At 46.3% G+C, this 26716-nt stretch overlaps 2 protein-coding genes and 1 long non-coding RNA gene across 4 annotated transcripts; 2 read left to right on the top strand and 1 right to left on the bottom strand.

The window, feature by feature from the left end:
- The first annotated feature begins 2382 nt into the window (after window positions 1-2382).
- Window positions 2383-10490, top strand: pcif1 (phosphorylated CTD interacting factor 1). The gene is made up of 16 exons (XM_084929698.1): window positions 2383-2499; window positions 4548-4701; window positions 4780-4904; window positions 4984-5109; window positions 5310-5443; window positions 5510-5667; window positions 5865-6012; window positions 6195-6278; window positions 6369-6468; window positions 6564-6723; window positions 6803-6972; window positions 7195-7281; window positions 7360-7544; window positions 7627-7720; window positions 7799-7974; window positions 8085-10490. The coding sequence occupies exons 2-16, from the start codon at window positions 4575-4577 to the stop codon at window positions 8413-8415; spliced, it is 2205 nt and encodes a 734-aa protein (XP_084785824.1). The 5' UTR covers window positions 2383-2499; window positions 4548-4574; the 3' UTR covers window positions 8416-10490.
- Window positions 10491-12524: 2034 nt separating this feature from the next.
- Window positions 12525-18786, top strand: LOC146387842 (deoxynucleotidyltransferase terminal-interacting protein 1-like). The gene is made up of 13 exons (XM_084929699.1): window positions 12525-12840; window positions 13244-13314; window positions 14460-14556; window positions 14642-14740; window positions 14859-14918; window positions 14986-15042; window positions 15118-15173; window positions 15253-15295; window positions 15493-15551; window positions 15687-15747; window positions 15908-15979; window positions 16554-16609; window positions 18534-18786. The coding sequence occupies exons 1-13, from the start codon at window positions 12757-12759 to the stop codon at window positions 18640-18642; spliced, it is 924 nt and encodes a 307-aa protein (XP_084785825.1). The 5' UTR covers window positions 12525-12756; the 3' UTR covers window positions 18643-18786.
- On the bottom strand, window positions 17307-25460 carry LOC146387843 (uncharacterized). 2 transcript variants are annotated; one of them, XR_014800332.1, is made up of 3 exons: window positions 24406-25460; window positions 24147-24296; window positions 17307-19634 (listed from the first exon to the last, which is right to left on the bottom strand). It is a non-coding gene; the product is annotated as an uncharacterized LOC146387843 (long non-coding RNA). The 2 variants fall into 2 exon arrangements; XR_014800331.1 differs by having other exon boundaries at window positions 17307-24296.
- Between the last annotated feature and the right edge of the window lie 1256 nt (window positions 25461-26716).

Raw genomic sequence — 26716 nt, forward strand, 5'->3', positions numbered from 1 at the left:
CTGCTCCTCTCTCTCTCTCTCTGTTCCTCTCTCTCTCTCTCTCTGTTCCTCTCTCTCTCTCTCTCTGTTCCTCTCTCTCTCTCTCTCCCTCTCTGTTCCTCTCTCTCTCTGCTCCTCTCTCTCTCTCTCTCTGTTCCTCTCTCTCTCTCTCTCTCTCTCTGTTCCTCTCTCTCTCTCTCTCCCTCTCTCTCCCTCTCTGTGCTGACAATCATCAAATATACAGTTGAAACCAGATATTTACAAACTCTTCAGATAAAAACACTTTTTTAATTGTAACATCAAATCAGACTAAATGTTTATTTTTTAGATAAATATAAAAACATATTTGTTAACTTTAAGAGTAAAGAGAGAAACTATCTGTGTTTCTTAACTGTAAATGGCACCAAATTGTATTAAACTGAGCCACACTTCTGGAGCTCCACAGTTCTTTTCCTGGTGTTTTGTTGACATCTCTTGATGTTCCCATGTCACAGAAACAGCCTCTGTGTTTTGCCTTATATGCATCCACAGCTGTGCCACCAGTTTCCTCACATGGACTCTACGAACCAATCAGAAGCTTCTTCAGCTCAGAATGGAGTCGTCTGCAGTTTCTTATTAATGAACAATAAACTTAGTGTATATGTACTCCTACATTTGATGAAAGTGATAAAAATAGAAGCTCTGTCTCTCTTTATTCTGACATTTAACTAATTCAAAAGATTTTAAATATTTATTTATCTAAAACAAAACAAGTTTACTCTAAATTGATGTTGTACAGTAAAAAAAAATGTTCTTGTGTTTTCCATAAAGTGTAAACATCTGGTTTAAACTGTGAATATACTGCTGTGTATTGAAGTTCCTCTTGTTTTGCATAGAAATATACTGAACAACATACAAAGCATAATATATAAAATACTACCAGAGTTTTTTCTTTGAAAGAAGCTCCTTATGTCCATTCTTGTATATCAGTGCATTACTGAAACCGATTTATTTAGCCGTGGAGGGAAACAACTGAAAATATGAAATAAACACACATGTAAGCTGAGACTCTCTAAAGAAACAGCTTTGTTGTTGTTCGGCTTTTCATTTTGCCATTTGTTGATTCACTCGAAGAGCGAGTAACGTAAACGTATCAGTTTGATATCAGTCTTTTGTGATACACCGTCATATTTACATTATTTGTACAGCTTTGGTACCTGGTCGAACTTCAGTTCTCCTCTGTCTGCCTGTCTGCGCTTCTCCAACAGTGCACTCGCAGGCAGCAGCTCCCCCCGCCCCTCGCTCAGGCTACGTCCACACGTCCCGGCTATTTTTGAAAACGCAGATTTTTCTATGCATTTGCACCTTTCGTCCACACGTAAACGGCATTTTTGGTCACTGAAAACTGAGATTTTTAAAAACTCCGGCCAGGGTGGAGATTTTCGAAAACTCAGTTTTTGCATTTATGTGTGGACGAGAAAAATGGAGAAAACGCAGCGTCAAAGGTGTGCGCCTTTTTTGACGTCACACTGTGCGCCACGTTATTGTTTTGGTGAAATGAATTTCTACAATACTGTTACTGTTAATTGTTCTCTGTGCAGTGTTTAAATGCTTACATATACACACACAGTTACTGTCCCTCCACACATACCACTCGGTTCTGCTTCTATGCCCCATCTTTGTTTACTTTTTCCCACCAAGGCTTCTAGACTTCTGATTGGCCAACATTTCTACACGGTTAGGAATATATCGCCAGCTGTTGCTTTGGCATGTTCCTAGCAGCGTTTTCCTTCATTTCTGCGTTTACGTGTGGACGGGATTATTTTTTAAAACGAAAACGGAAAATCTCCGTTTTCAAAAATACCCGTTTACGTGTGGACGTAGCCTCAGTGTCTGAGCTCAGATCATACCAATATTAGGGGGGATTTATGCACAGTCGTAAATTCCCACAGTGTGCACTATGTGCTTCGAATATTGTGTGTAGTTTTTGTTTTATACAGTTGTCAGCCAGGCATTTAACTATGAAAAATGACACTCCAAAAGACCCCGGGCTTCTGAAAAAACAACCCGGGCTTAAGCCCAGTAAGCCACCCCCCCGCTCTGCCACTGGTTATTATAAGAGTTAAGTCATGAGATTTAAAGGTTTGACAAATGAAGTGGCCAGCTGGATTACACTTGCTGAGCAAATGCTCAAATCTATGTTTTAAAACAGCCACGCCACCTGAGTTCTGTGCATTATTAAAGAAATTAGGGCTGAAATGTGCCTTTGAGGGCATCACCCTCACGTTCATTGATGTGTGTGTGTTAAAACTCTTTGATTGATGTTTTTGGTCACATCTCTCGGCTTTCAGCCTCTTTGACCTCTTCAACATGGCGCCCGCAGTGGAACACCTCGGGACAGGAAGGAGGTCGGGCGCTGCGCCTGCGCAGTTGCTCTGTCCGGGTCCCTGTAAAGATGTCTGAGCAGGCGGGGAGGGAGCGGAGCGGAGGACCCGAAACAACGCGCAGAACCCGCAACTGTCCGCGACTTAACCGGCCAAGGTAAGCGCCGACGGTCCCGCGGGCCGGCTCCGGGCGCACCGACACGCGGCGGAAGGTGTCAGCTCCCGGTGGGGGCTGGACAGCGGCGCGCGGGGCGGCCCAGCTCCGAGCACGGAACAGAAATGTTAGTGAGGGCGCGCGACGCTGTGGCAGGGGCGTGTCCGCCATCTTGTGAGTGAAGTGGCGCCTGAACAGCCGCAGGTCTCTGAGCCTAATGGCGGCTAACTGCCGATGTGACCGCGCGAAGGTTCCGAACCCGACCTTTACTGAGCGTGCTGCCCAGCCTGACCCCACCGCAGAGCCGGACCGGCCGTCACCGCGTGTCCGTGTCGGTCCCGGGCTCCCGAGCAGCCGCCGCAGCCTTTTGTTGTCCTCCTCCCCCTCTCTCCCTCCTCCCTGTTTGTTTGGGAAACCTGCACCGCGCATGCGTGTAACCATGGCGCTCGTTTCTGCGTGTAAGAAAACACGATCAAACGTGTCGACAGCGCGCTAAAATCTGTCTGAGCCCATCGATCATTGTGATCAGTTTAATCACTGATCGGCTGTTTGCCGCCGTCTGACGTCAGCGCGCCACATTAACCCGCGGGAGCGGAGCAAGCACCGAGACCGCCACAACACACACGCACACAGATGCCTGAATGCACGCACGCGCCAACACACCTGAACGAGCACCTGTAACGCTGATCAAACTAGTGATGAGTTTGTCTGATCTGTACGGCCCTCTGAGCAGGGCTGGGTGTGCTCACTGATTTTCACTCAGTCACTAATATTCTAATTCTGATCATTTATCAGTACATGGGCATATTTTTACATCTGTGTATAAAACAAAGCTGACACTGAGACAGGTGTGAGCATCACAGCAGAGGCCTTTGTGTCAGAGTAACTGAGGATAAAACAAAAAGCCAGCAGCAGCAGATTTTCCTGGAATAACTTTTTATAGCAGATACTGTTAAAAATATTCTGCAGTAGATCAAAAACTGAAGAAAACCACGAATCAACACGTGAACATTACCTGATGCTGCTTAAGGGAAGCAGAGCACACTGAGAGAGAGCTGTGCAGGAAGTGTGATTTTATCCTGGTGGAATCAAAACAGCCAAAGTCAGAGAAAACTCGTGACCACGTGTATCAAACGTGAAACGTAGTTTGGATCTTCTGTTGCTGCTGGTTCAGTGAATTTTGGTCTGAGAGTGACGAAGAGATAGGGCTGCTCGATTATGGCAAAAATGCTAATCACGACTATTTCACTGAAATTGAGATCTCGATTATTTGATGATATTTATTTAACAATAACAATGTGTTGAATAATGACTTTAAAGATTGTCAAAAAATAATATAAAATAGTGTGCAAATACTGATAACAGTGCAAATGTTTGCAATATAAAAATAAATGAAAAATGTAAACATCTATGTTTAGTGAACTTTGCAGTGTTGCTCTGTGGTGCAGCTACGACACCGTAGCAAAGTTTACACACTATGTCTACTTGATCCACGTCTGACTCCGCCAACCCATAATGTTTCCACACCACTGAAGCTTTTTTTTACCTCTCTTTTCAACCAACGGCAGTCACTCTCCTCTCCAAATAACTTCTGCTTAGCTTTCCGAGCTTCCCTCGGGTCCTCTTAATTGTTGTGACACGTGTTCGAAACGCAGAGAGGTGCGCTCGATTTGCCACACGGAGCAGTGCGAGAGTAAAGCACGAGGGAGGGGCTAATAATCGGCTCAGTCATTTTTAATGATCGTTGAAAGCCCAGATCGTAATCGAGATTAAAATTCGATTAATTGAGCAGCCCTACGAAGAGATGTCGGCTTTCAGCTCCGACGGCGTGTACGTGTCGTGGGGTGAACCATCCTCGCTCTGTTTATTTATTTTTACCTGCTCGTTAATCGTTGCTGTTTGGCGAGTGTTGAAATGAGCTGAGATTCTGGCATTTCTGTCAAAATACATTTATATTTCAAATCGATACCATTATTTTTAAAACCCACCCCTACCTCTGAGTGCAGCTGCACACCTGTCTGACTCATTCTCACCTGTGTTTTGTTTTGAAGGCACGTGATGTCATTCTAACTGCCAAGATGTCCAATGACAGCCAGGGATTGGTGAAGGGGGAGGCGGCCATGATGCTGGCTCCCTCTGGCTCCGCCTCATCTCAGGGACCACCCCTTTCTCCGTCCACTGCCTCTAAAGCACCTGAGCTCCCAGGTACGCTCGTCTGCCTCTTACCTGTCCCACTCACTGTACTCTAACCCCGATTACCCTCTCTCTCTCTCTCCCCCCCAGATGAGTTGGTTCAGGCTGGATGGTCCAAGTGTTGGTCTCGGCGGGAGAATCGGCCATATTACTTCAACAGATTCACCAATCAGAGCCTGTGGGAGGTGCCAGTGCTCGGCCAGCATGATGTTATTGTGAGTATTGCCTGTGCTTATCATTTACAGTTATTGATTGATGTGCAGTTATTGATCAGGTACCGATCTGTGTCTGCAGTCTGATCCTTTAGGTCTAAACGCGGCTCCTGCAGAGGGCGGGGACAGTAACCTTGGTAATGGTCAGAGGAAGAGGAGGAGCTCTGAGGAGCAGGGGGGAGGACCTAACAGCTTCAAACGTGCTAAGGTAAAACGGAGTCCTAGGTTGGATGAGCCAGAAAGATGCTCTGCTGTGATTGGCTGACATACTGACCTTCATGCCCGCTGTTACATTTCCTATGCCACGATTAGTAACCTGACAACCAATCACAGCAGAGTGTGAGTAGACTGACGCGTGATGCTCCGAGTGCAGGTGAGCGAACCCTGACCAGGTCTGTCTGTTACCAGGTGGAGCCGACCACGCCCATCTCTCCCAGCACTCCTGGGGTCAAACCCTGGAGCTCCGCCCCTGAGGACAAACAGGCCCAGTCCGCCACACCCACCACACCGAGCCCCGCCCCCGCGCCGTACAGACCAGCTGTGTGAGTACTGCATGTTGTTTTGTTTTGTTTTGTTGAAGGACCTTTTTGATTGGTCGGTGTTTTCAGGATTTACTGGGACCTGGACGTGCAGACCAACGCCGTGATCCGAGAGCAGGCCCCCGCCAGCCACCACCTGCCCCCCCACCCCGAGATTGAGCTCCAGCGAGCGCAGCTGGTCACCAAGCTGAGGCAGCACTACCACGAGCTGTGCCACCAGAGGGAAGGTATGCCACACGTGCAGGTTGTGTACAGGTAGCTCCTCCCCCACAGGTGAGAGGTGGAGGGAGAACACATCTTCAGATAGGGTGAAGGTCAAAGGTCATCAGAGACTTTGGAGCCGTCCAAGCCCGAGTGTTCATTAATGGGTATGATGGGCATGTGTGAATGTGAGCTCTGACCAGGTGTTGGTTCTCTGCTTCAGGTATCGACCCGCCCCGGGAGTCCTTCAACCGCTGGCTGCTAGAGAGGAAAGTAATTGACAAAGGTCACGACCCCTTACTGCCCAGTGACTGTGACCCTGTTATCTCCCCATCGATGTTCCGAGAGGTCATGAACGACATTCCTATCAGGTGACTTTAAAATCGAGTGGCGTTCGCGTCTCGTGCTCCCGACGTTCGTTTGCTGTGAGGAGAACATGAGATTTGCTTTTAATTGAGTGATAAATGTCTGACACTAGAAACAGACTGAATTTATTGATCAGAGATCACGTGCAGATTAATATATTGATCAGTGATTGGTTTGTGTGTGGCAGGTTGTCTCGCATTAAGTACAAAGAGGAGGCTCGGAAGCTGCTCTTTAAATACGCTGAAGCTGCCAAGAAGATGATCGACTCCAGGTAGGACCCAGCTGACCAACTGCTGAGCTCCATCCTGCTGAGATTATCAAGTGGGCCCGCGCTCTGACCTCTGACCTGTCACCCATGCAGGAATGCGAGCCCGGAGAGCAGGAAGGTGGTGAAATGGAACGCCGAGGACACGATGAACTGGCTGCGCCGAGATCACTCCGCCAGCAAGGAGGACTATATGGTAACCTGTGACTTTCGCTTCATCTGTACTCATTACGCGATTGCTTGTAGATCACCTGTACAAGTCGCCTGTGACTGTCACTGGTGTATCTGCAGGACCGTCTGGAGCACCTCAGGCAGCAGTGCGGTCCTCACGTTGCCGCCGTCGCCAAAGATTCTGTAGAGGGAATCTGCTCCAAGATCTACCAGCTGTCTGCGGAGTACAGCCGCCGCCTGCGCCAGACACACCTGAGCCTGCTGCAGGACCCGCCCACTGGTACACTTCAGTCCTGTGTGTGATTCACCTGTGTACCTGGCTGTCTGAGCCCATAGTGTTCTGTCTCTGCATGTTTCAGAGGCGTGTGCGTCCCCGCCGCAGTCCCGCCTTGTCTACTGTTACCCGGTGCGTCTGGCGATCCCGTCGCCGCCGCTGCCTCGTGTGGAGCTTCACTTTGAGAATGACATGGCGTGTTTACGCTTTAGAGGAGAGATGGTCAAAGTTAACAGAGGACACTTCAGCAAACTGGTCAGTAGCCCCGTGGTAATCTGATTACCTTAAAAATTGTAATCCGAGTACATAACAGCAACCTAGTCAGTACCTCCGGTGTAATCTGTTTACTTTTTACATAGTAATACAAGGCCTCAAAAGAGTAATCAAAGTACTCATCAAAAAGCTGGTCAGTAACGGATTGTAATCAGATTACTTTGTCCAATCTGTCCCGTTTGTCTCTCACCTGTCTCGCTGCAGGAGCTGTTGTACAGGTACAGCTGTATAGACGACCCTCGCTTCGACAAGTTCCTGTCCAGAGTCTGGTGCCTCCTGAAGAGATACCAGGTCAGCTGACGGCGTGCTCGCTCGGTTCACCTGCTTCATCAGCTGCTCAAAGCTAACCAGGTGTGTGTGTGCGTGCAGGTGATGTTCGGCAGTGGTGCTAACGAGGGGAGTGGCCTGCAGGGGGCGCTGCCGGTGTCGGTGTTTGAGACGCTGAACCGTCAGTTTGGTGTTTCTTTCGAGTGCTTTGCCTCGCCACTCAACTGCTACTTCAAACAGTTTTGCTCCGCCTTCCCTGATACCGACGGCTTCTTCGGGTCCAGAGGGTGAGGTGACACAACTGGACGCTCCGCTGCACAGTCTGTCCACTCTCCCTGTCCCAGCGTAACAATCTGGCATGTGTTTCAGGCCCTTCCTGTCCTTCTGTCCGGTCAGCGGCTCGTTTGAAGCCAACCCGCCGTTCTGCGAGGAGCTGATGGATGCCATGGTGACGCACTTTGAGGTCAGTACTAGTCTCTGATCCGGCCTCTGAAAGGGACTGTGATCCAGGGTTTCTGATCCGGTTTCCTGTCTTTCTCAGGACCTGTTGGACCAGTCCTCGGAGCCTCTGTCGTTCATCGTGTTCGTGCCTGAGTGGCGTGACCCCGTGACTCCAGCTCTGACTCGCATGGAAGGAAGTAGATTCCTGCGTCATCAGCTCAGCATTCCCGCCTACGAGCATGAGTACCGATCAGGGAGTCAGCACATCTGCAAAAGGTACTCGCACTACAGTGCTGTAGTACTACTGTAATACTAATATTGTGTACACTGAATTACTCTGATTGATTGTAGTAGCCTAATACTCTGATTACTTTATATATTTTCAGGGATGAGATGTACTACCGGGCTGTACACGGTACTGCAGTTCTCTTCCTGCAGAACGACGCTGGCTTTGCGAAGTGGGCGCCTACTCCAGAGCGTCTGGCCGAGCTGACAGCAGCGTACCGCGCCTCTTCCACCCGCATTTCCTCCTTGTCGTCCCCTGGCCCTGCCCACATCTCTCCTGGAGATAGAGACTCCGCCCCCAAAACATCTGATAGGACACAGAGTAACGTATTGTCACCCGGTGGCCACGACAACAACAACAACAACAACAGCAGCGGTGATAGTGGCAGCAGCAGCAGCAGCAGTCCTCGAGACAAAGTGTCCACCGTGTAGGCGGGGCTTGTGGGGGCCACGCCCTTTCGCCTGTTGGACAGTTGTTTCAAGTTTTGTTTTCTGACTTGTCTCATTCAGATTGTCCTTCACCAGCACCTGTAGCAAATGTTTATCCATAATGCCACATGCCACCAGGGGGTGGGCGAAGCCTGAATTAGCCCCACCCTCTGCTGGCTTTAACCCCGCTCTGTTGTGATTGGTCAAAGCTCTGGAGCTTTTTTATTTTTAAAATTTTTTTTTAAAACTTGCAGCTGATTCTTGTTCAGCTGTGGCTTCTGTTGTTCAGCAACAAACATCACAGCCAATCAGTGAGCAGCGACTTGGAGCTCCAGCAATAACCCCCCCCCACCTGTAATGTCACTTGTGACCACGGAGGACTCTGGTCCCCGCACCCATAGGGCTTTCTGATTGGTCAATAAGGCAGCTACTGTTTCTATTGGACAGATCTTTGTTTTTCTGGGGTTTGATTTTGTTTTGTTTTTTTCAGTCCTGCTTCTGGTCCCGCCTACTTATAATGGCCTGGCCAGTCAGTGTGGGGAAATGGACTACTCATGAGGTGGAGGAGGTGGAGGATTAACAGTTAGGTGGGAGGAGGTGGAGTCAGATTCAGACTGTTGCTCGGAGACAGACGCCTTAGAGTGCGGGGTCACTGACGCTGAGGGGGCGGGGTCTCATGTAATCAAACTGACAGACATTTGTGTGAACACGACAGTTTTTTGTCATTAACGTCTTTTTTTTCGGGTTCATCGAACGTTTGTCAGAAAAATTAAAGTTTTTTTTTTATTTAAACTTTTGGGAGTTTCCTTCGTGTTTTGCTTTTTTTTATTTTATTTTTAAGTGTTTCAAACATTTTTTCCCTCTTTTCTGCTCTCTGGCTCCTCCCACTCAGTAACCTGACACTACAACAAATGTTTGTTCTGGGATTGGCTGGCTGTGGCCCAATGAGGCGTCTGTTTCCGGGGCTGGCAGCAGTGTATATAGTGTATAGCCTGTTGATGTTTTAATTTAAAGCGACGGTGTGAAACCAAAGCGACGAAGCTGCGATAGACAGACTCCTCCTCCTCACATCGTCTTCATCATCATCCGCTGTGCGTGAACTATTTCGAAGATGTTCCTGACCCTCAGAGCGAGTGCCGCCATTCTTACGTTCCTCTTCCCGTTCAGCACGAGGTCATGTGTTCAGGTGTTTCGTGCCGCTGCAGCTTCACTTGTTTGGTCACGTTAAGAACGTTCGTCACGGCTTCGACATGTGACAGTAATGTAAAGCACCGCAGGACGCCACTCTGGATGTGTTATTGGCATCAAACCCTGACATGAACTGTCTTAGTCACCGATGTGTGATGGCGTGCATTTAAATGCTGCCCTCGCCATCACACAAAGGTCACTATGAAACTTTTTGCAGTTTTCTTGGCGAGCCGAACCGCTCACAGAGATGCCATCATAATCTGTCTCCACGGGAACAAATGCACCAGGAGAAACGTGACGCAGGACGCGATGGAACAGCGGATTTTTACACGTGAACGTAATTGTCGTTGTGACACTCGCTCACATGTAAGGATTAACGCGCGTGTGGTGGATTAACTCTGAACCAGGAGTGTGCACGTGAGCCGAGCACTGGTTCTTTGATGTCACAGTGAATACTGAGCTGTGATTGGCTGCTCTGGCAGCAGCAGTGAAACGCGCACATGATGCTCCGGTGATGCAATCAGAGGCTCATCCACTGGGCCCGCCTCCATAGGTGTGTGTCCTGGTCATAGCTGCGTCCCTGTGGCCAGTTACTTGTGCACAAACTCCAGGTGTTTGTCAGAGGGCGGAGCTAGAAGTGCTGACAGCTTAGCATAGCACAAAGTCGCTAATGTTGCAGCCGCAGACGTCTCACTTCATCTGTCTCACCTGCTGGGTTCACTCCTCTTTGACTGTCTGTGATGTAGACACCTTGCTGGAGGCGGCGGCTCGCCGGAGGCGGCGGCTCGCCAGAGCCTGGCTGTAAACAGGAAGTGGTCCATCTTGTTTGTTGGCCCCTCTGCAGATTGTAAATAGTGTCTGTACTCCAGTAAAATCTGAAACCAGTAAAACCAGTGCTGTTCCTCTTTCTGCTACAGTCACATGACCTCACACAGTCACACCAGTGTAAATGTTTGTCATCTACAGACCATCTGCAAGTATTATTTGTCGTTTCTGTGTGATGACAGTTTAAACTTCACGTTAGTCAGTTTTCAGTGTTACACTCTCACCTGCGACGTCACCCTGGAGTCTGCCTGCCGGGTCCATCACCATGAACAGAACAGAATAAAATAGCGGGTTTTCTCTGAGAACACGGTTGGTGCACACGGTAATGACATTCTGATGCATTTATTCTTCGTCAGACTGCACAGCAAAAAAACCTGCAGTAATCGTCTGAGTCACAGCTGAGATGCTTTCCTATCCTAGCCTCCTATCTTCCTATACCTGCTGACAGCACACCTGTCCACGTTTATGATTTGTCCTAAGCTCCGCCTCCTTTGAGTGAATGCGCTGAATGACCAGAAATCCTGAAATTCATAGCGCAAGGCCCAGGACCTGAGGAACAGGTGAGGATAAGCTGATGACCCACCTTCTCTAGAGAAGCTTCTGACTGAAAACGCTGCTGAGGCTGCTCGGCATCAATCCCGCGGACCTGACATCACATGTGTAGCACCTGTTCCTTACCGGTTCACAGCCGTTACACACTTTTACAGCTCGTGCACTTGCATTAAAGCGGAGTTCAGTGATATGACGACATCTAATTTTAGAATTTGTATAATTTTTAACATTTCGTATAATTTTAGTATTTATGTTTTATAGTAGTTTTACATAATATGTTTGGTGCCTGTCAGTATTTATCTCCTTTTTACATTGTGCTCAGTATGAAGTTAGTGAGTCACGTGATGACAGCGATCAGGTTTGTACCTTTCATTGTGTGCCTTACAGCATTCACACTATTGTGTTCCTGTTTCTCTTTAAACTTTATTATTCTACCTGATTCTAGTTGCTCCATTTCTTTGCTGCTTAACTACTCCCTCAGTTTTCATCAGATTTTCACCATTCAAAATTTAAACTGTTCTGCTGATTCTGCTAATGCCAGATATATCTTTTGGTGCTCATAGCTTTTATACCTTTTGAAATATTAAGCTTTTTATGCCATTTTTTGGCCCATTTTGATCAATGGGACCATTCTCAGCTCTTCAGCAAAAATGTCAGCTCCTTCACTTTCAGCAGAAAGTTCAGCTTTTTCCACCTCTTTTCAATACAAGCCTCTTCCGCTCCGGTTTGGCTCAGTGAGATGAGTAGCCACCTTAAGACCAGGGGGCGCAGGTTCGAATCCTACCTGTGTCTGATGCCCCACATCTTCTCCTCTTGCACTTACTCTGCCCTTTTAAATAAAGCAGTTTTAAGCAAAGAGAAAAGCTTCTACACCTCTTTTCAGCAGATAGTTCTGCTTCTTCTGCTTTTTTCAGAGTCCACTACACGGCATTCACACTGCATTTTCGCAGGAAATGCAACTTTTTCTATTTTTTTTTTAAATTCGTATTTAGAGGCACATCTGCTCAGGGCTGAATGTCGCCACTGATTTCTATAACTGATTCGATTCAGTCAGTCACAAGTATTCTAATTCTGATCATTTATCAGTACATATTTTTATATCTGTGTATAAAACAAAGCTGACACTGTGCTTCAACAGAGGTGTGAGCATCACAGCAGAGGCCTTTGTGTCAAAGTAACTGAGGATAAAACAAAAAACAGGAAACAGAAACCTGGCCTGACTTCTTATAGATAACCTTACAAATACAAATAACCTTAAAAATATTCTGCCATAGATCAAAAACTGAAGAAAACCATGAATCAACATGTGAACATTACCTGATGCTGCTGGAGGGAAGCAGAGCGCACTGAGAGACAGAGCTGTGCAGGAAGTTTGTCTTGGGGGAAAGTCAGAGAAAACGTGTGACGATGTTTATCAGATATGACATTATTCAAACTCAAATCGATTTGAATAGAGAAATCGATTTTTTAAACCCACCCCTACACCTGTCTGCACAGGTGACCGCCTTACGATCACAAATCCTCCGGAAGTCAGTGCTTTTATTGTGAAGCGGTGACAGGAAGTGCGGTTGTATTCGGTTTTGCCGGAAGTGGAAGAAGCAGCAGCGAAGTTTCCGGGAAACAGACAATAAACAGGCAAAGTGGTAGCCACGTATCGATTATTGTTTGCTGAGTATCAGTTGATCGTCGGTCAGCTCGGGGCAGTAACCGTAAACACCTTTACGGCCGCTGATTGTCGTTAGCGCGGTCTTTGGCCCGGTTGGACCCGGATCGGAACAGATGGGGGCGCACCGCAGTGACGGAGGCCGGGACTGGCTGCAGCAGGACGGGCCGGAGCAGCCGGACCACCCGGAGCAGAGCCCGGTGAGGCCGCGAGCCACCGCACAAACATCCGGTCACACGACACCGTGAATATTTTTCATGAAAGCTGGTGACGTCACAGTCACGGAATAAACCTAAACACGATGGTCGGGGTAACTCCAGGAAATAGACGGAGCCCCGGCCCCCGCTTTTTGGTGTGTTTTTGTCAGAGTTGGCTCTCGGGTGGTTTGAGTCACGTGTGTGCTGTGTACTCTATAGGCAGCAATCTTTTACTATATGTTAATGTTTGTCTGGAAACACAGGTGCGCTTCACCTGAACACCTGCACACTCTGTTTTCTAAATAACGTTGGGTTGAAAATGTCCTGGTGTGCTCACCTGTTCAGTGTCCTCTGCTCTTACCTGTTCACACGTCATACAGTTACACTCATCTGTGTGTGTGTGTAGAAGCCGTGGAACTTGATGATCAAACACAGACAGATCCAAAGACGAGGACGGCGCTCTCACATGATGGTCAGGTAAGTGGACCTCGTACTTCCTGTGATGGTTGTGGCTCTGTACTATGACGAGAGTGCAACATCCAGGATATGTTTCTGTTGGCTGGATCCACGTACCCTGAGTTTGGCGATCAGGATTGGAGGTCACACGAAGCTGGTTATCACCGCCCTAAGTTCACAGAGGGTTTCTCCTGCACGTTCACATGAAAGAGGCGGGTTTTTTGTGATTGTGACCGATCGCAAACTGGCATTTCACGTCTCACATCACTGTTCCTCCACAGAAAACGATCCCCATGAGCGCCATATCAGTAAAATGCAAATGAGACAGTTGGTTCAGTCTTTTGTCGCACACAGTAAAAATCTTGCTTCTAGTTAATAGTTTTGTCACTGAGCGCGCTCACACTGCTGTCTGTTTGTAAGGTGGCGGCTGCACATTAAAGCTTCCTGTCCCACAGCCCGGTGAAGGAAACAATGCAACACAGGGTTTGTGCTTCATTCGGTTGGTTTATTAAAGTACGGCCTCTCGTGAATAACAGAACGAGTGGAAACGTCCCGCGCTCCTGACAGCAGTAGTTTTTGCTGCTGTGTATGGCGTAATACAAATCTGACCTGGGGTCAGCTGGTGCAGTACAGGTGTGCTGTTTCAGGATCACATATTAATGCTCGAAGACCAAAACTGTTAACTGCCAACAGAAAACAATCAAGAACTGAAGCTGAGGGGATTTATCATTGGTTACTGATGGTCGTCAGGGAAACACAAAGACATTGTTGTTAAAATCCTTAGACCCCTCCCACTGTCACCGCAGCCGTCCGAGGGATCTTCCAAAGGATGCTGACACTATTTTCTGGAGTGCTCGTTGATCAGTAGGAAGTGATGTCGTACCTGTTGATCTCTGATCTAGATCTTAACCTGCTCTGGAGCAGGTGAGGTTCACAGTGTTAGTTACCATGGTGATGAAAACCAGGGTTAACCACCTGGATAAGCCAGGCTTCGTAGCGCAGACCTCTGAGCTCACAGGAAGGGAAACGTAAACGCGGCCATTCAGTTTGTTTTTAAAAAACGTTATCAACAACACTCAGACGACAGGAGTCCAGGTGTGTCAGGGTTTCACCTTGAGCAGGACGTAGAGACAGACCTGCTCATCTGTCCTCACCTGTCTGTGCAGCTACACGGATCCTCAGGTGTCCATGGACCTGCTGCGTGCCGTGCTCCAGCCCAGCTTCAACCAAGACATCATGGCCGTGTTCAGTAAATATCAGAAGGTCAGCAGTCGCACTAAAAGGGGAGGGGGTGGAGTTATTTGGTTTGACCTGTGCAGGGGTTCGAGCAAGTGTGTTTGTGTTGCAGTTCTTCGAGAAGGCGGCAGAGAATGTGAAGGAGAACGTTGGAGACGACATTCAGACCGATCACCTGATCAAGGAGGCGTGCAGGAACGTCCTCGAACACGTGAGGCATTCTGATGCTCATGAGACCACCTGAACTCACCTGACAGGTGTACCTGTGAAGCCGGATTAGCTGTGTTGAGTGTAAAGCCTGATCTGTTTCCCTATGATTTCATCTCCAGGCCAAGCAGCTGTTTCCGGAGGCTGAGGTGAAGAGGGCGGTGCCAGAGGCGATGATGAAGGTAGGTGTAGGAGCAGGCAGCTTACCTGGGAAGGTAGTCCCGTGCCTCACCTGTTTGTTTCCCGCAGAGGCAACGAGTTGCTGATGACGACTGCAGCCAGAGAGGAAGCCCGCTGCACAAGAAGGTAACTCCACCCCCCCCCAACACACACACTCACACACGAGTGCGATCACTGACTCTGATCACTTCCTGTCCTTAGAGAAAGATGCGTCCAGGTCCCGTGGCCTCATCTGATCGACCTCTGACCTTCTCTGTGTGAGTATCTAATAGGTGACATCATCGTCAGTGCACAGGTAGATGAACACACCTGACCGATGTCCATCTGTGTCCTCAGGGTGAAGCCCAAGTCTGAGCCCATCAAGAAGGAGGGGCCCAAGGTGAGTGGTTACTTGAACTGACAGGTGAACTCAGCTGAAATAAATGTCTTCATCATCATCATCATCAGACCCAATAACACGGTGGCAGTGACCCAGTGTGACCCGATGGGGGCGCTGTGCTCTACAGCGTTGCCTTCATGTCGGGGGCGTAAAGTCGCCGCTGTGATGATGTCACAGTGATGCTGTCTGTGTTTCAGTGGGATCCGTCCAGACTCAGCGACAGCAGCACGTTCGTGCTTGGGTCAAGAGCCAACAAGTGAGTCCGCAGCAGCAACGCCAACAGGAAACGGCGTTCATACAACACTCAAACGTTTAAATGACACGTAAACCTCCACATAACAGCGATACAACGTTAAAATAACAAACATCTTATGTTGTGATGTCACTGCAGGGCGCTTGGAATGGGTGGGACCAGAGGACGAATCTACATCAAACACGCCGACCTGTTCAAGGTAAAATGCTGCATGATGTAACAGGAATCTGACATCTGCATCCATCTTTGGTATACAGTCTGTGGTCTGAAGGCCATGCTGAGTCTGCCTCACCTGTGTGTGTGTGTGTGTGTGTGTGTGTGTGTGTGTGTGTGTGTGTGTGTGTGTGTGTGTGTGTCAGTACGCAGCTGATGCCAAGGATAAACAGTGGCTGGCAGAGAGACACCACATGAGGGCGACAGGAGGGAAGATGGTGAGAAACTGAAACGCGTCGTCTGTGGCTCGCAAATCTCTAAAGTTAGAAATATCCTGTCTCAGAGTGACGCTGAAAAACTAGTTCATGCATTTATTACTTCCAGGCTGGACGACTGTAATTCATTATTATCAGGAAGTCCTAAAAACTCCCTGAAAAGCCTTCAGCTAATCCAAAATGCTGCAGCAAGAGTCCTGACAGGGACTAGAAAGAGAGAGCAGATTTCTCCTGTTTTGGCTTCCTGTTAAATCCAGAATTCAAAATCCTGCTCCTCACATACAAGGTCTTAAATAATCAGGCCCCATCTTATCTTAATGACCTTGTAGCACCATATCACCCTATTACAGCACTTCGCTCTCACACTGCAGGCCTACTTGTTGTTCCTAGAGTATTTTAAAGTAGAATGGGAGGCAGAGCCTTCAGTTTTCAGGCCCCTCTTCTGTGGAACCAGCTTCCAGTTTGGATTCAGGAGACAGACACTATCTCTACTTTCAAGATTAGGCTTCAACCTTTCCTTTTTGCTAAAGCATATAGTTAGGGTTATATGCTAACCCACTTCCTGTGTCTTGCTCAGGCCTACCTGCTGATAGAGGAGGACATCCAGGATCTGTCCCGCAGCGATGAGTACAGGTAAGTGCGTCACCTCCTGCCTCCTGCTCTCAAGAACTTTGCTCAATGGTGAAGTAAAGATGTGAAGGAGACCTGATGACGACTTTCAGCCCTTTCCGGCTTGTTCTGTCACGGCCCCGTTTTGGGGTTTTCTATTAGGTGGTAGTAGTTGGTACCAGGTGCTTCAGAAAATGTGACATCAACAGAATGCATGTCACTGATTGGCTAGTTGGTGCCATCACTTGAAGAGTCGTGGGGGCGTGTCCTTCACACAAATCAAAAACACGGTATTTAAAACCCGGCAACGAGGGAAACGCTGCACAAACCAACACGAGACTCCTGATTTCTGCAGGTCAGGGACAGGTGTGTCAGGGACAGGTGTGTCAGGGACAGGTGTGTCAGGGACAGGTGTGTCAGGGTCTGGTTGCCTTGGTAAGTCTTTAATTGGTAGATGCTTCAGTTGCTCACTTGGAAGTTCAGTTAGGGCTGGATCAGGTGACCCTGAATCCTCCCTTAGTTATGCTGCGATAGGTCCCATGATGCACTGGGTGTTTCTTCTTCACTCACTATGTGTTAACAGACTTCTCTGCACTGAATCATACTTGTTATTAATCTTCCACATAGAGCAGGGCGATATGGCCAAAAATATTTATCACGATATACGTTTGAAAATTTGCGATAACGATATAACTGACGATATAATTGACACGAGACAAAATACTTTACAACTCCTCAACTTTATTAGTGCAAAAGAAAACCCATCAATGTATTTTCACTTAAACAAGCAGCTGTTTTTTATGTGCATTAAAGTTATATAAAAATTTAACAGTGCAAATGCAAATTCCTCACTGACAGTTTAACCAAAAGGCATTTCCAGTGGAAACTGGCCGACATATCCTCAGCATAACCATGTATAATATCCACAAAACTTAAAAAGAGGTTAAACACACACAATACGGTAACATTATGTTGAAGCACAGTACGTATCACTCCGCGAGGCTCCGCCTACGATAGCCGTAATGCTCCCACAATCCATCAAGCGGTGCGGCTTCGTAGCTTAGCAAAGTCGTACTGAAACATTTGACAGACTTTCGAGCGGCGTGCACATAAAATCGTTTCGAGGTCAGTAAACACAACCAGAGTTCATACATAAGGCTCACGGGATTATAAGGGGCTCTGTCGACTTTCAGAAAAATCAAAGGGTTGATTTTAAGTGTCGTATTTTCCAAACAACACGGTAATGATGACGGCCCGCTAGCATGCGCTACCAAAAATAGTGCTTTGTTGTGTATCTGACGGACGAAAGCTAAACCAGTTCCACACCACTGAAGCTGCAGCATTTTTACAAACCAGTTCTGGTTCATCTGTTTCATTCAACGATTTGCTTTCACTCTTCTCATTCTGCGTCACCGCCATGATTTTTCAGCCATGTGCGTATGAAAACAAAGGCACTGCGCATGCGCGTTTTACCCATATTCTATCGCCATATTTCATTTTCTTATCGTTGCCCAACATTATACTGTGAACGGTATGATGTGGCCCAGCCCTACTGCCACAGCATGTCTTTATCCTGTCTTCCTTCTCTCACCCCAACCAATCACAGCGATGGCCCCGCCCCTCCCTGAGCCTGGTTCTGCTGGAGGTTTCTTCCTGTTAAAAGGGAGTTTTTCCTTCCCACTGTCGCCAAAACACTCGCTCATTGGGGGGTCAACTGATTATTGGGGCTATCTCTGTGTTATTGTAGGGTCTACCTTATGATATAAAACACCTTAATGGCGACTGTTGTTGTTATTTGGCACTCACACCACTCTGATATCAGCTGATACATATTGATCAGAGGCGCCGCGCTGATTTCAGACACGATCGTTTTAGTTCAGTAACAAGTCTGACCTGTGTGTCTGCGTGTGTGTGTGTCTGCGTGTGTGTGTCTGCGTGGTGCGTTCAGGGACTGTCCGGACGTCAGGATGGACGAGCTGAAGCCGTTCTCGGTTCCTCAGTGGATGGTGGAGAAGATGCAGAGAGCCATGGAAGCTCAGAGAGACGCTGACCCCTGACCCTCACGCCCCGGCACCCCCGTAGATCTGTCTTAACCACCGATTAAATAAGAGATGGCCGTATCAGAGTGCAGGACGGCGATCATGTGACCAGTTGTTTTTATTTGTACTGTTTTTAAAAATTAAAAAATGTTTGTGAGTCTTTGAGGTGTTTGTGATCCGTCTGTTTAAGCGGTTTAAAAACAGTTTCAAGTAACAGGAAGTTCATCAGGTCTGAGCTCAGCCTCTGTGGCCTCATACTGTATGGCATTCACACTACACACAGAAACATTTTCACTTTCTACAACAGGAATTTCACAGGTACAGTCAAGAAAAAAAAGCTGGACAGTCAACGAGCACCTTGCAGTTTAAAGAGTCGTGCTGACGGATGTTTCTCTGTCACAGCAGCTTTTCTTCATCACGTAGAATAACAGTTAAATATTTGACAGTTTCATTGGTTAAGTTAAGATCAAATGGTAGGAAGATATGGAAAGAGTTGCTGAAGTGAGGTGATGATCAGGGGTAGTAATAACTTACCCCAGGACGCTTTATAGAGTCACAAAGAACAACAACAGGAAAAAGGTGCAGGTTGAAGAGGTAGTTTTGAAGGACTCCAGTGATGGGCGGTGTGATGCTCATATGGGAGAGACTTCCAGAGGGTGGGGTTCTGTCCTCAGAGGTGTAGCGGCTGGTGTGAGGGACAGAAAGCACACCTGGCTGAGGCCGCAACATCTGAGACAGGTCCTGGGGGCGGGGCACTGACAGAAGGGAGGCGTGACTTAACCAGGACCCAACGGAGATTTGTGAGGGTGGGGGTGATGTTTTTTTTCTAGGAAGTCCAGAAACTTGTGGCAGAGGTCGGGGGCAGGTAAAGTGAGAGAGGTGATGTTTAGGAGAGGTGGGAAGTAACTAAGTACGAATACTTTGTTACTGTTCCCGCCTCCTGGATTACTGCAGTGGGTCCTGTTTGGGATTTACACCGAAGCCCTGGAGAGGCTCCAGTACGTCCAGAACTGCAACATGCACAAAGTACAAATACTCTGTTACTGTAGAGAAAAGACAAAGAGCTACGTTCACTCAGAGATGGAGGAAGATAAGAAAGAAGGACAGGAGAGGAAGAAGAGAGCTTAGATTTAAAAGAAGGATGCTCATTTAAAGCTCACATGGAAGTCCTCATGTTTCTAAATCTGTACGTGACACATGATGTTTGTTCATAAAGCTGCTGCTAAACAAACTGAGGCAGACTCTGTTATCTAAAGGCTGCAGGTTAGTGCAGGATGAACAGGTGGGTTTGCTGCCCTGTGATGGGTTTAAAGAACAGTGTGTGACTGCTGCACAGCGGCTGTGGGTTCATGCTCACAGTTAGCTTCCATCAAGTGTAGCAGAGACTCATTCACTGAATTTCACCTTCATACCAACTTTATAGTAAAGACAGCATAAACAGCGTGCTGTCAGTGTGGAGGATGGACTCAGCCAGGACGGCTCAGGAAACATCTGGATGAATCCAGGTGTGCACATCCACAGAGAGCAGCAGGTCAGCTGATCACAGCCTGCACAGTACACATGACTGTGAGTCTTTCCCCACACTGAGACATTGCAGCTGATGGTGATGTGACTGTGTACATTGTTCTGTTTAGAGGCAAAGTCACGCTCTACAATGGAGGCAACAGGAAATAGAGACGTTTTTATTTTCCTTCTGATTCAGGCTTAGTATAATTACAACTTAAAAAAGAGACTAACATTTGTATTCCATCTACTGATATTATTGTATTATTACATTAATGTGGCACAGACTCAGCTGTGCACAGAAATAGAAACGCTTAAAGAGCTACTTTCACTTTCTTACTTTGAGCACATTTTAGAGCTGGTACTTCAGCTTTTACTGGGGTGTTTTTAACAGTAGTATCTGCATTTCTACTGTAGTACAGAGTGTGTGTAGTTTTGCCAGCTGTGATGATCAGTGAGGAGCAGAATGAAGTTTGCAGACGATGCTCTGATGTGGAGCGAGAGCAGGAAGCAGATGGAGGTATCCTCTGGAAGAAGAAAAGTCGGTAGGAAGAGAATACATAACAATGAGCTGTCTGATTTATGGTAACCCCCTCAGAGTGGGGTTGGTTTTTGTTTTTAACCTTTATTTATACATGCAGCCCCATTGAGAGTCATTGTCTGATTTAAAAGAGACCTGTTAACTTTCCCTGACCTCGGCTGCTCCCTGGAACAGGATCGTGGTCCTAGAAATGGTTTGGTGGAATCAAGGAAACCTTCATCACATGAAGCTGAAAGTATAAAGGGCCCCTCCCAGGCGACTGTGGTGTTGGAGAGGGTGTAGTTGTGTACCCCATCAGTACTCTGATGGTTTCCCACAAACATAGAGAAGTCTGTGCATTATCAAACTAAAGATGAAACAGGCTGGAAGGACAAAAAAACTCAGAGGTTTAAAGAATTCATTTCTAATATCTCCAGTTTAAACCAGAGGAAACATCTACAACCTCCTCCAGTGGTCTCAGGAAGCTCTCAGGAAACCCAGCTGAGTTTCTACTGATCACCTGAGGCCATCATTACCTGGTGTTTTTGGGTTTTTACCCACATGTTGTTAGTCACTCCTCCCACCTGCTGCACAAAGTCACTGAGTGTAAACCGTCTGATTCCTGTAAATGGAGAGCCAACAAAACCAGACAAACAGCTGCAGGTAAAGCAGGAGCAACACCTGAAAGACCAGAAATTCAACGTCATTTTCGAGAAGTGAAAATGAAAGTGTGAGAGCTGCAGTCGAGTCCTGTTTGGACTCCCTGCTCTGACTGATGTTTACACATTTGGTACATCCAAAAGTACTTAAAACACCATCACTTGACCCAGCGGTCTTAGCCAATGATAGGCCAGTCTCCAACTTCTTTTGAACTCAAAACTCTTGACAGAGTTGGTTGTAAAACAGCTAACTTACGAGGGGTCCAGGCAACGAGGCAGTGAGCTTTGAAGTATAGCTGAGAAAAACACACCAGCCTGCTAAAGATCAACAAAGAGCTTTGGCTGTCTGACCATAAACAGAAGTTCTTCTAAACGAGGACGGAAAAGAGAAGTCTCAAAATTAGTCAATAAAAATCTGCTTTAGAAAAACAAATTAAAGACAAGGCAGGAAGCTATGTACTGGTTAAAGGGACCCTGGTAAATACATATATACTCCTGGGAGAGCAACAACACCTCACCAAGCAGCTATAGAGCTGGTTTACTCGATAACACATAAAATACACCCAAGAGCGGACTATTTTTTTCTGAACACTGAACATAGGCAAAGATTTAAAGAATGCAAGACAGGAGGATGATGATGATCAATAATCGACTTTGTAATCATATCAGCTCTATGGCCATATGTTGCTGATACTCAGGTAAAGAAAGGGCTGAGCTGTTAACTGATCTCCACCCGGTGGTGAACTTGATCAAACTAAATCTAAAAAGTAATTCAGAGGCTTAGTAAATATCACTATAAATATAAGTTAGATGAGCCTGGTAAAATCTATGAATATCCTTTTAGTAATTATTTGAGTTTGATAAGTTGAAATAATGTCTAAAATGTTAACGTATGTGTTTGTGTTAAATTAAGGTATTTATTTACATTTATCTCAGACAATAAATTCAGTATGTGGTTCACAGAATACCTTCTTTGCATGTGCTTAATATTTTTGTTTAAAATTGAATCAAAACATTTGAGAAACAGGTATCTATATCTATATATCAATATTATTTATTGTCAGCAACTACAACTGAAAAGTGTAAATAAAACACGATAACGTAGAGTAATTGAGTACCATGAGCCTTTTTCATTGTTTTGTTCATTTTGTTTTTTAAATACTCTGAGCGTTTGTGTTTGCTCTCCTGGTTTGACATTCATCCTTCAAGTATGTGAGGCTTTGAGCTAAAAGGGGAAAGGCTCTTGTCTTTTTAGTGCTTGTTTATTGCCATGTTTATGAAACTTAAATTTTCATTTGGAAAAATGTTTAACATGTGGTCATTTTTCATACATGTATTATGAAACACACAACTACATATTAGTTTGTTTGGTTTTTTAGACTGAGGCTACGTCCACACGTCCCCGGGTATTTTTGAAAACGCAGATTTTTCTATGCGTTTGCACCTTTCGTCCACACGTAAACGGCGTTTTCGGTCACTGAAAACGGAGATTTTTAAAAACTCCGGCCAGGGTGGAGATTTTTGAAAACTCAGTTTTTGCATTTACATGTGGACGAAAAAAATGGAGAAAACGGAGAAAACGCAGCGTCACAGGTGTGCGCCTTTTTTGACGTCACACTGTGCGCCACGTTATTGTTTCGGTGAACTGAATTTCTACAATACTGTTAATTGTTCTCTGTGCAGTGTTTAAATGCTTACATATACACACACAGTTGCTGTCCCTCCGCACATACAACTCGGTTCTGCTTCTATGCCCCAGCTTTGTTTACTTTTTCCCACCGAGGCTTCTAGACTTCCGATTGGCCAACATTTCTGCACGGTTAGGAATATATCGCCACCTGCTGCTTTGGCATGTTCCTAGCAGCGTTTTCCTTCATTTCTGCTTTTACGTGTGGACGGGATTATTTTTTAAAACGAAAACGGAAAATCTCCGTTTTCAAAAATACCCGTGTACGTGTGGACGTAGCCTCAGACTACCAGTGAAATACAATAACATTCATATTTGAATGTCAGGGGGCGATCGTGGCTCATGAGTTGGCAGTTCGTTTTGCAATCGGAAGGTTGCTGGTTCGAGCCCCGGCCTCGACAGTCTCGGTTGTCTACTGGTTACCTACTGGTGGTGGTCAGAGGGCCCGGTGGCGCCAGTGTCCGGCAGCCTCACCTCTGTCAGTGCGCCCCAGGGTGGCTGTGGCTACAATGTAGCTGCCATCACCAGTGTGTGAATGGGTGGATGACTGAATGTAGTGTAAAGCGCTTTGGGGTCCTTAGGGACTAAGTAAAGCACTATACAAATACAGGCCATTTACCATATTTAATATTAAGTACAATTTTGATTACGTTCAGTTTACAATATGAAGTAAATGGAACAAAATTTTGGATTAACTGACCGTCTATATTTCAGTTACATTGACCAAGCATGTCAGTGTTATTTACTAAATTTTTTCATGTTTGTGTAACAACTACAATTATTCATTTCAACTTAATATGTTTAAGCTTTAGTTATTCAATTGATCAAGTATATTGACCAGATTTGACTGGTTTCCAATCTACTCAATATTTTTAAGTGTAAAAGTGTTGCCTCAAAAATTTTAAGTAAATGTCAGTTTTAGTTTTTAGAGTGCAGGTGGTGGGGGAGGAAACTGGATAGACGCAGCTAAACGTATGGTGAGGGTGTGCTGGGAACACCTGGCAGAGGCCTCGGTCTGCGAGATCTTCAGCTCACACCTCCATCAGACCTTTGACAGCATTCTGAGGGACACTGAGGACATTGAGTCCTAATGAACCAGCTTCAGCACCTATACTGCTGAAGCTGCTGCAAGGAGCTGCGAGGTACTTGGTACCTGTTGTGGTGGTGACCCCCGAACCAGACAGTGGACACCGGAGGTGAAGGGACCCATCAGGCTGAAGAAGGAATCCAATAGAGCTGAGTTAGCCTGTGGGACTTCGGACACAGTCAGTGGGTACCGACAGGCCAAGCAGAGGCAAGAGACCTGCAATCAGACAGGAAACTCTCCAGTTACCTAAAAACAAAGCAGGAATGGCTCTCCCTCAAACTGAAACAGTACTTCCTACATGCCCAGTTAAGACTCATATACTAACCAGATTATGTGGCAATTTTATGGCAATACCAGTAGACTGTCCGCTTGGCACACGGGACGTGGACACCACACTGAGAGAGGGGATCGTCACGCTGCAGTGGTGTTTGATTCCACACAAGAAGAAACACAGAGAGAAGCTTCAGGTGTTCAGGAGAGGACTGACGACTGAAGATCTCAGAGTGTTTCACAAATCTCATATTTAGGTAAGACTGACTATATTCCTCTCTGGGAACATCATGGCTACGGAGACATTACCTAAGTAGACGTATGAAGCATTGACTATTGTCTCTGGATAATACAAGATACAACATTAAGGACCCAGATACTGCATAAAGAAGAGGAATCACGAAAGGCATTTGTAATAGATGCACGACAGACCCGACCACGTTTCCACGCTTTTCAGCATCTACGCACAAACGGCTGCAGCTTTGCAGCTCGCAGCCACACACACTAACAACAACACGACAGGACCCAGTTCAACCTTCCAGCCGGCGAGCCAGGATTGTCGATGCCGCTCAGGTGCGCCCCCCTGCAGCGCCTGACTTCCCTGCTCCAGCTGAACAACATAACATTTTGATAGCTGAGATCACAGAGAGAGAACTAAATGGCGCCATCTCCAGGCTGAAAGCTAGAAAGACACCTGGAGGCTTTCCTTCAGAATGGTGCAGAGTATTCTGGAATGAGTTATTACCATGCCCACTAAAGGCCTGTAGTGCAAATCAAAAATGCCACCTTCGTGGAATGAAATGGTCGTTTCAATCATCGCTAAAGACAGAAAAGGCGAGCTATTGTGGATCATATGGGCCGATTTCTGTGTCGAACGTTAATCACAAATTGTTTCTTCCCAAGCGAAACAAATGCTCCCACATCTTATACACAAGGATCAAACTGGCTTTGTTTTGCAGAGACAAGCTCATGACAACATTAGATGCTCGTCACATATCTTACATTATATTCAACAAACCTGACAGAGGCTTTACTGGTGAGTGTGGATGCAGTCAGCTGGGCTTTCTTATAGAAAGTTCTGCAACAAATTGGGACACCTCGTAATTGTATTCAGCTGATTCGTACTCTATATAATATCCATCTTCCAGGATTAAAACTAATGGATCTGTCTATCCATCACACTGCAGCGCGGTTCGAAGCAAGGCTGCCCCCCATCGCTGCTCTGCTTCTCTTTATATACAGAGAAAGTATTAAAGGTATTCATATAAATGGAGAAGAACACAAAGTGGCTTTGAGTGCGGATGATGTCTTAGTACATAAAAATATATATGTGAGCCTAATAAAACATTTTCCTCTGGTTACAAAGTACATAAGACACAACTTAACATTGAACTACAAACCTCTGAAACAACTTAATGGATCAGCATTCAGTGAAATGTTTGGGTATTTATTTGCCAAAAGACATCTCTCGATTGGCAGAAGCTAAATATGCTCCCTTACTCAATAAGATTAAAGAAGATAAAAGAAGGTGGAGTTCAGTTTCTGCCTCAGTTTGAGCCACATTGTGTGAACATGAACTTGCTTCTGTGGTATCTCTCTTTGTTCCAGGCGCTCCCAGTGGAAACCACCCAGAAGGATTTTCAGCAATTGATAAAATCATTTCCAGATTTATTTGTCAAAGTAGAAGACCTGGGTTAAATATAAACCATTACAACTTTATAAAGAAAAGAGAGGTAAGCGTAACCAAGGTGACCTCCGACCCCACTTCCAGCCATCCAGTTATTGCGGTGGGAGTGAACTTTGCATAAGCTCCGGGGCGATCTGCTGCTGTCCCTGTGATTGGTGCGCTCCCTGACTTACCAAACCTTAAAGCGTATTTTTATGCGGCTCAAATCAAGCCTCTTGTTTATATGTGTTGTCCTGCCAGATGGAACGACATTGAACACTCAACACTGAAAGACCCACCAACCCAAGCAATTCTGGCTCATACACATTTGGATATGCATGTAAACATGATCCAAAACCCCCGGATCAAAACTCAGTTAAAAATATGGGACAAAGTAAAAGAGGAAAGTTAGACGGTAAAATTCAGATACTTCAATGGTGCACATTTGACCCTGGGTTTAGGCCTGACCTCCTAGATGGCACATTTAAACAGTGGATTTCAAACAGTGTGAAGACCTTTTATTCACTCACACAAAACAAAACAGTAAAAGACGTCATCTTGTCAAGACTGATCCTTTAAGGGGACTTTATCATCATTATCAGCTTAAAACTTCAGACTAGTTTAGATATCTGCAATTAAGGAACTACTTGCAGCAGAACATTGTCACCAAAACTGATCTAGATGATCGAATACTGATCGT

This window comes from Perissodus microlepis, chromosome 5 (genome assembly GCF_051167445.1).
Source record: "Perissodus microlepis isolate ML-2025 ecotype Zambia chromosome 5, ASM5116744v1, whole genome shotgun sequence".
Lineage (NCBI taxonomy): Eukaryota > Metazoa > Chordata > Actinopteri > Cichliformes > Cichlidae > Perissodus > Perissodus microlepis.

Bases quoted from the DNA above. Each gene is read 5' to 3' on its own strand.
- pcif1 (XM_084929698.1), top strand. From the start codon at position 4,575: ATGTCCAATGACAGCCAGGGATTGGTGAAGGGGGAGGCGGCCATGATG. The intron at 6,279-6,368 runs GTAGGACCCAGC...TCACCCATGCAG, and splicing joins AAGAAGATGATCGACTCCAG to GAATGCGAGCCCGGAGAGCA. The intron at 7,545-7,626 runs GTGAGGTGACAC...CATGTGTTTCAG, and splicing joins GGCTTCTTCGGGTCCAGAGG to GCCCTTCCTGTCCTTCTGTC.
- LOC146387842 (XM_084929699.1), top strand. From the start codon at position 12,757: ATGGGGGCGCACCGCAGTGACGGAGGCCGGGACTGGCTGCAGCAGGAC. The intron at 15,174-15,252 runs GTGAGTATCTAA...CTGTGTCCTCAG, and splicing joins CGACCTCTGACCTTCTCTGT to GGTGAAGCCCAAGTCTGAGC. The intron at 15,748-15,907 runs GTAAAATGCTGC...TGTGTGTGTCAG, and splicing joins AACACGCCGACCTGTTCAAG to TACGCAGCTGATGCCAAGGA.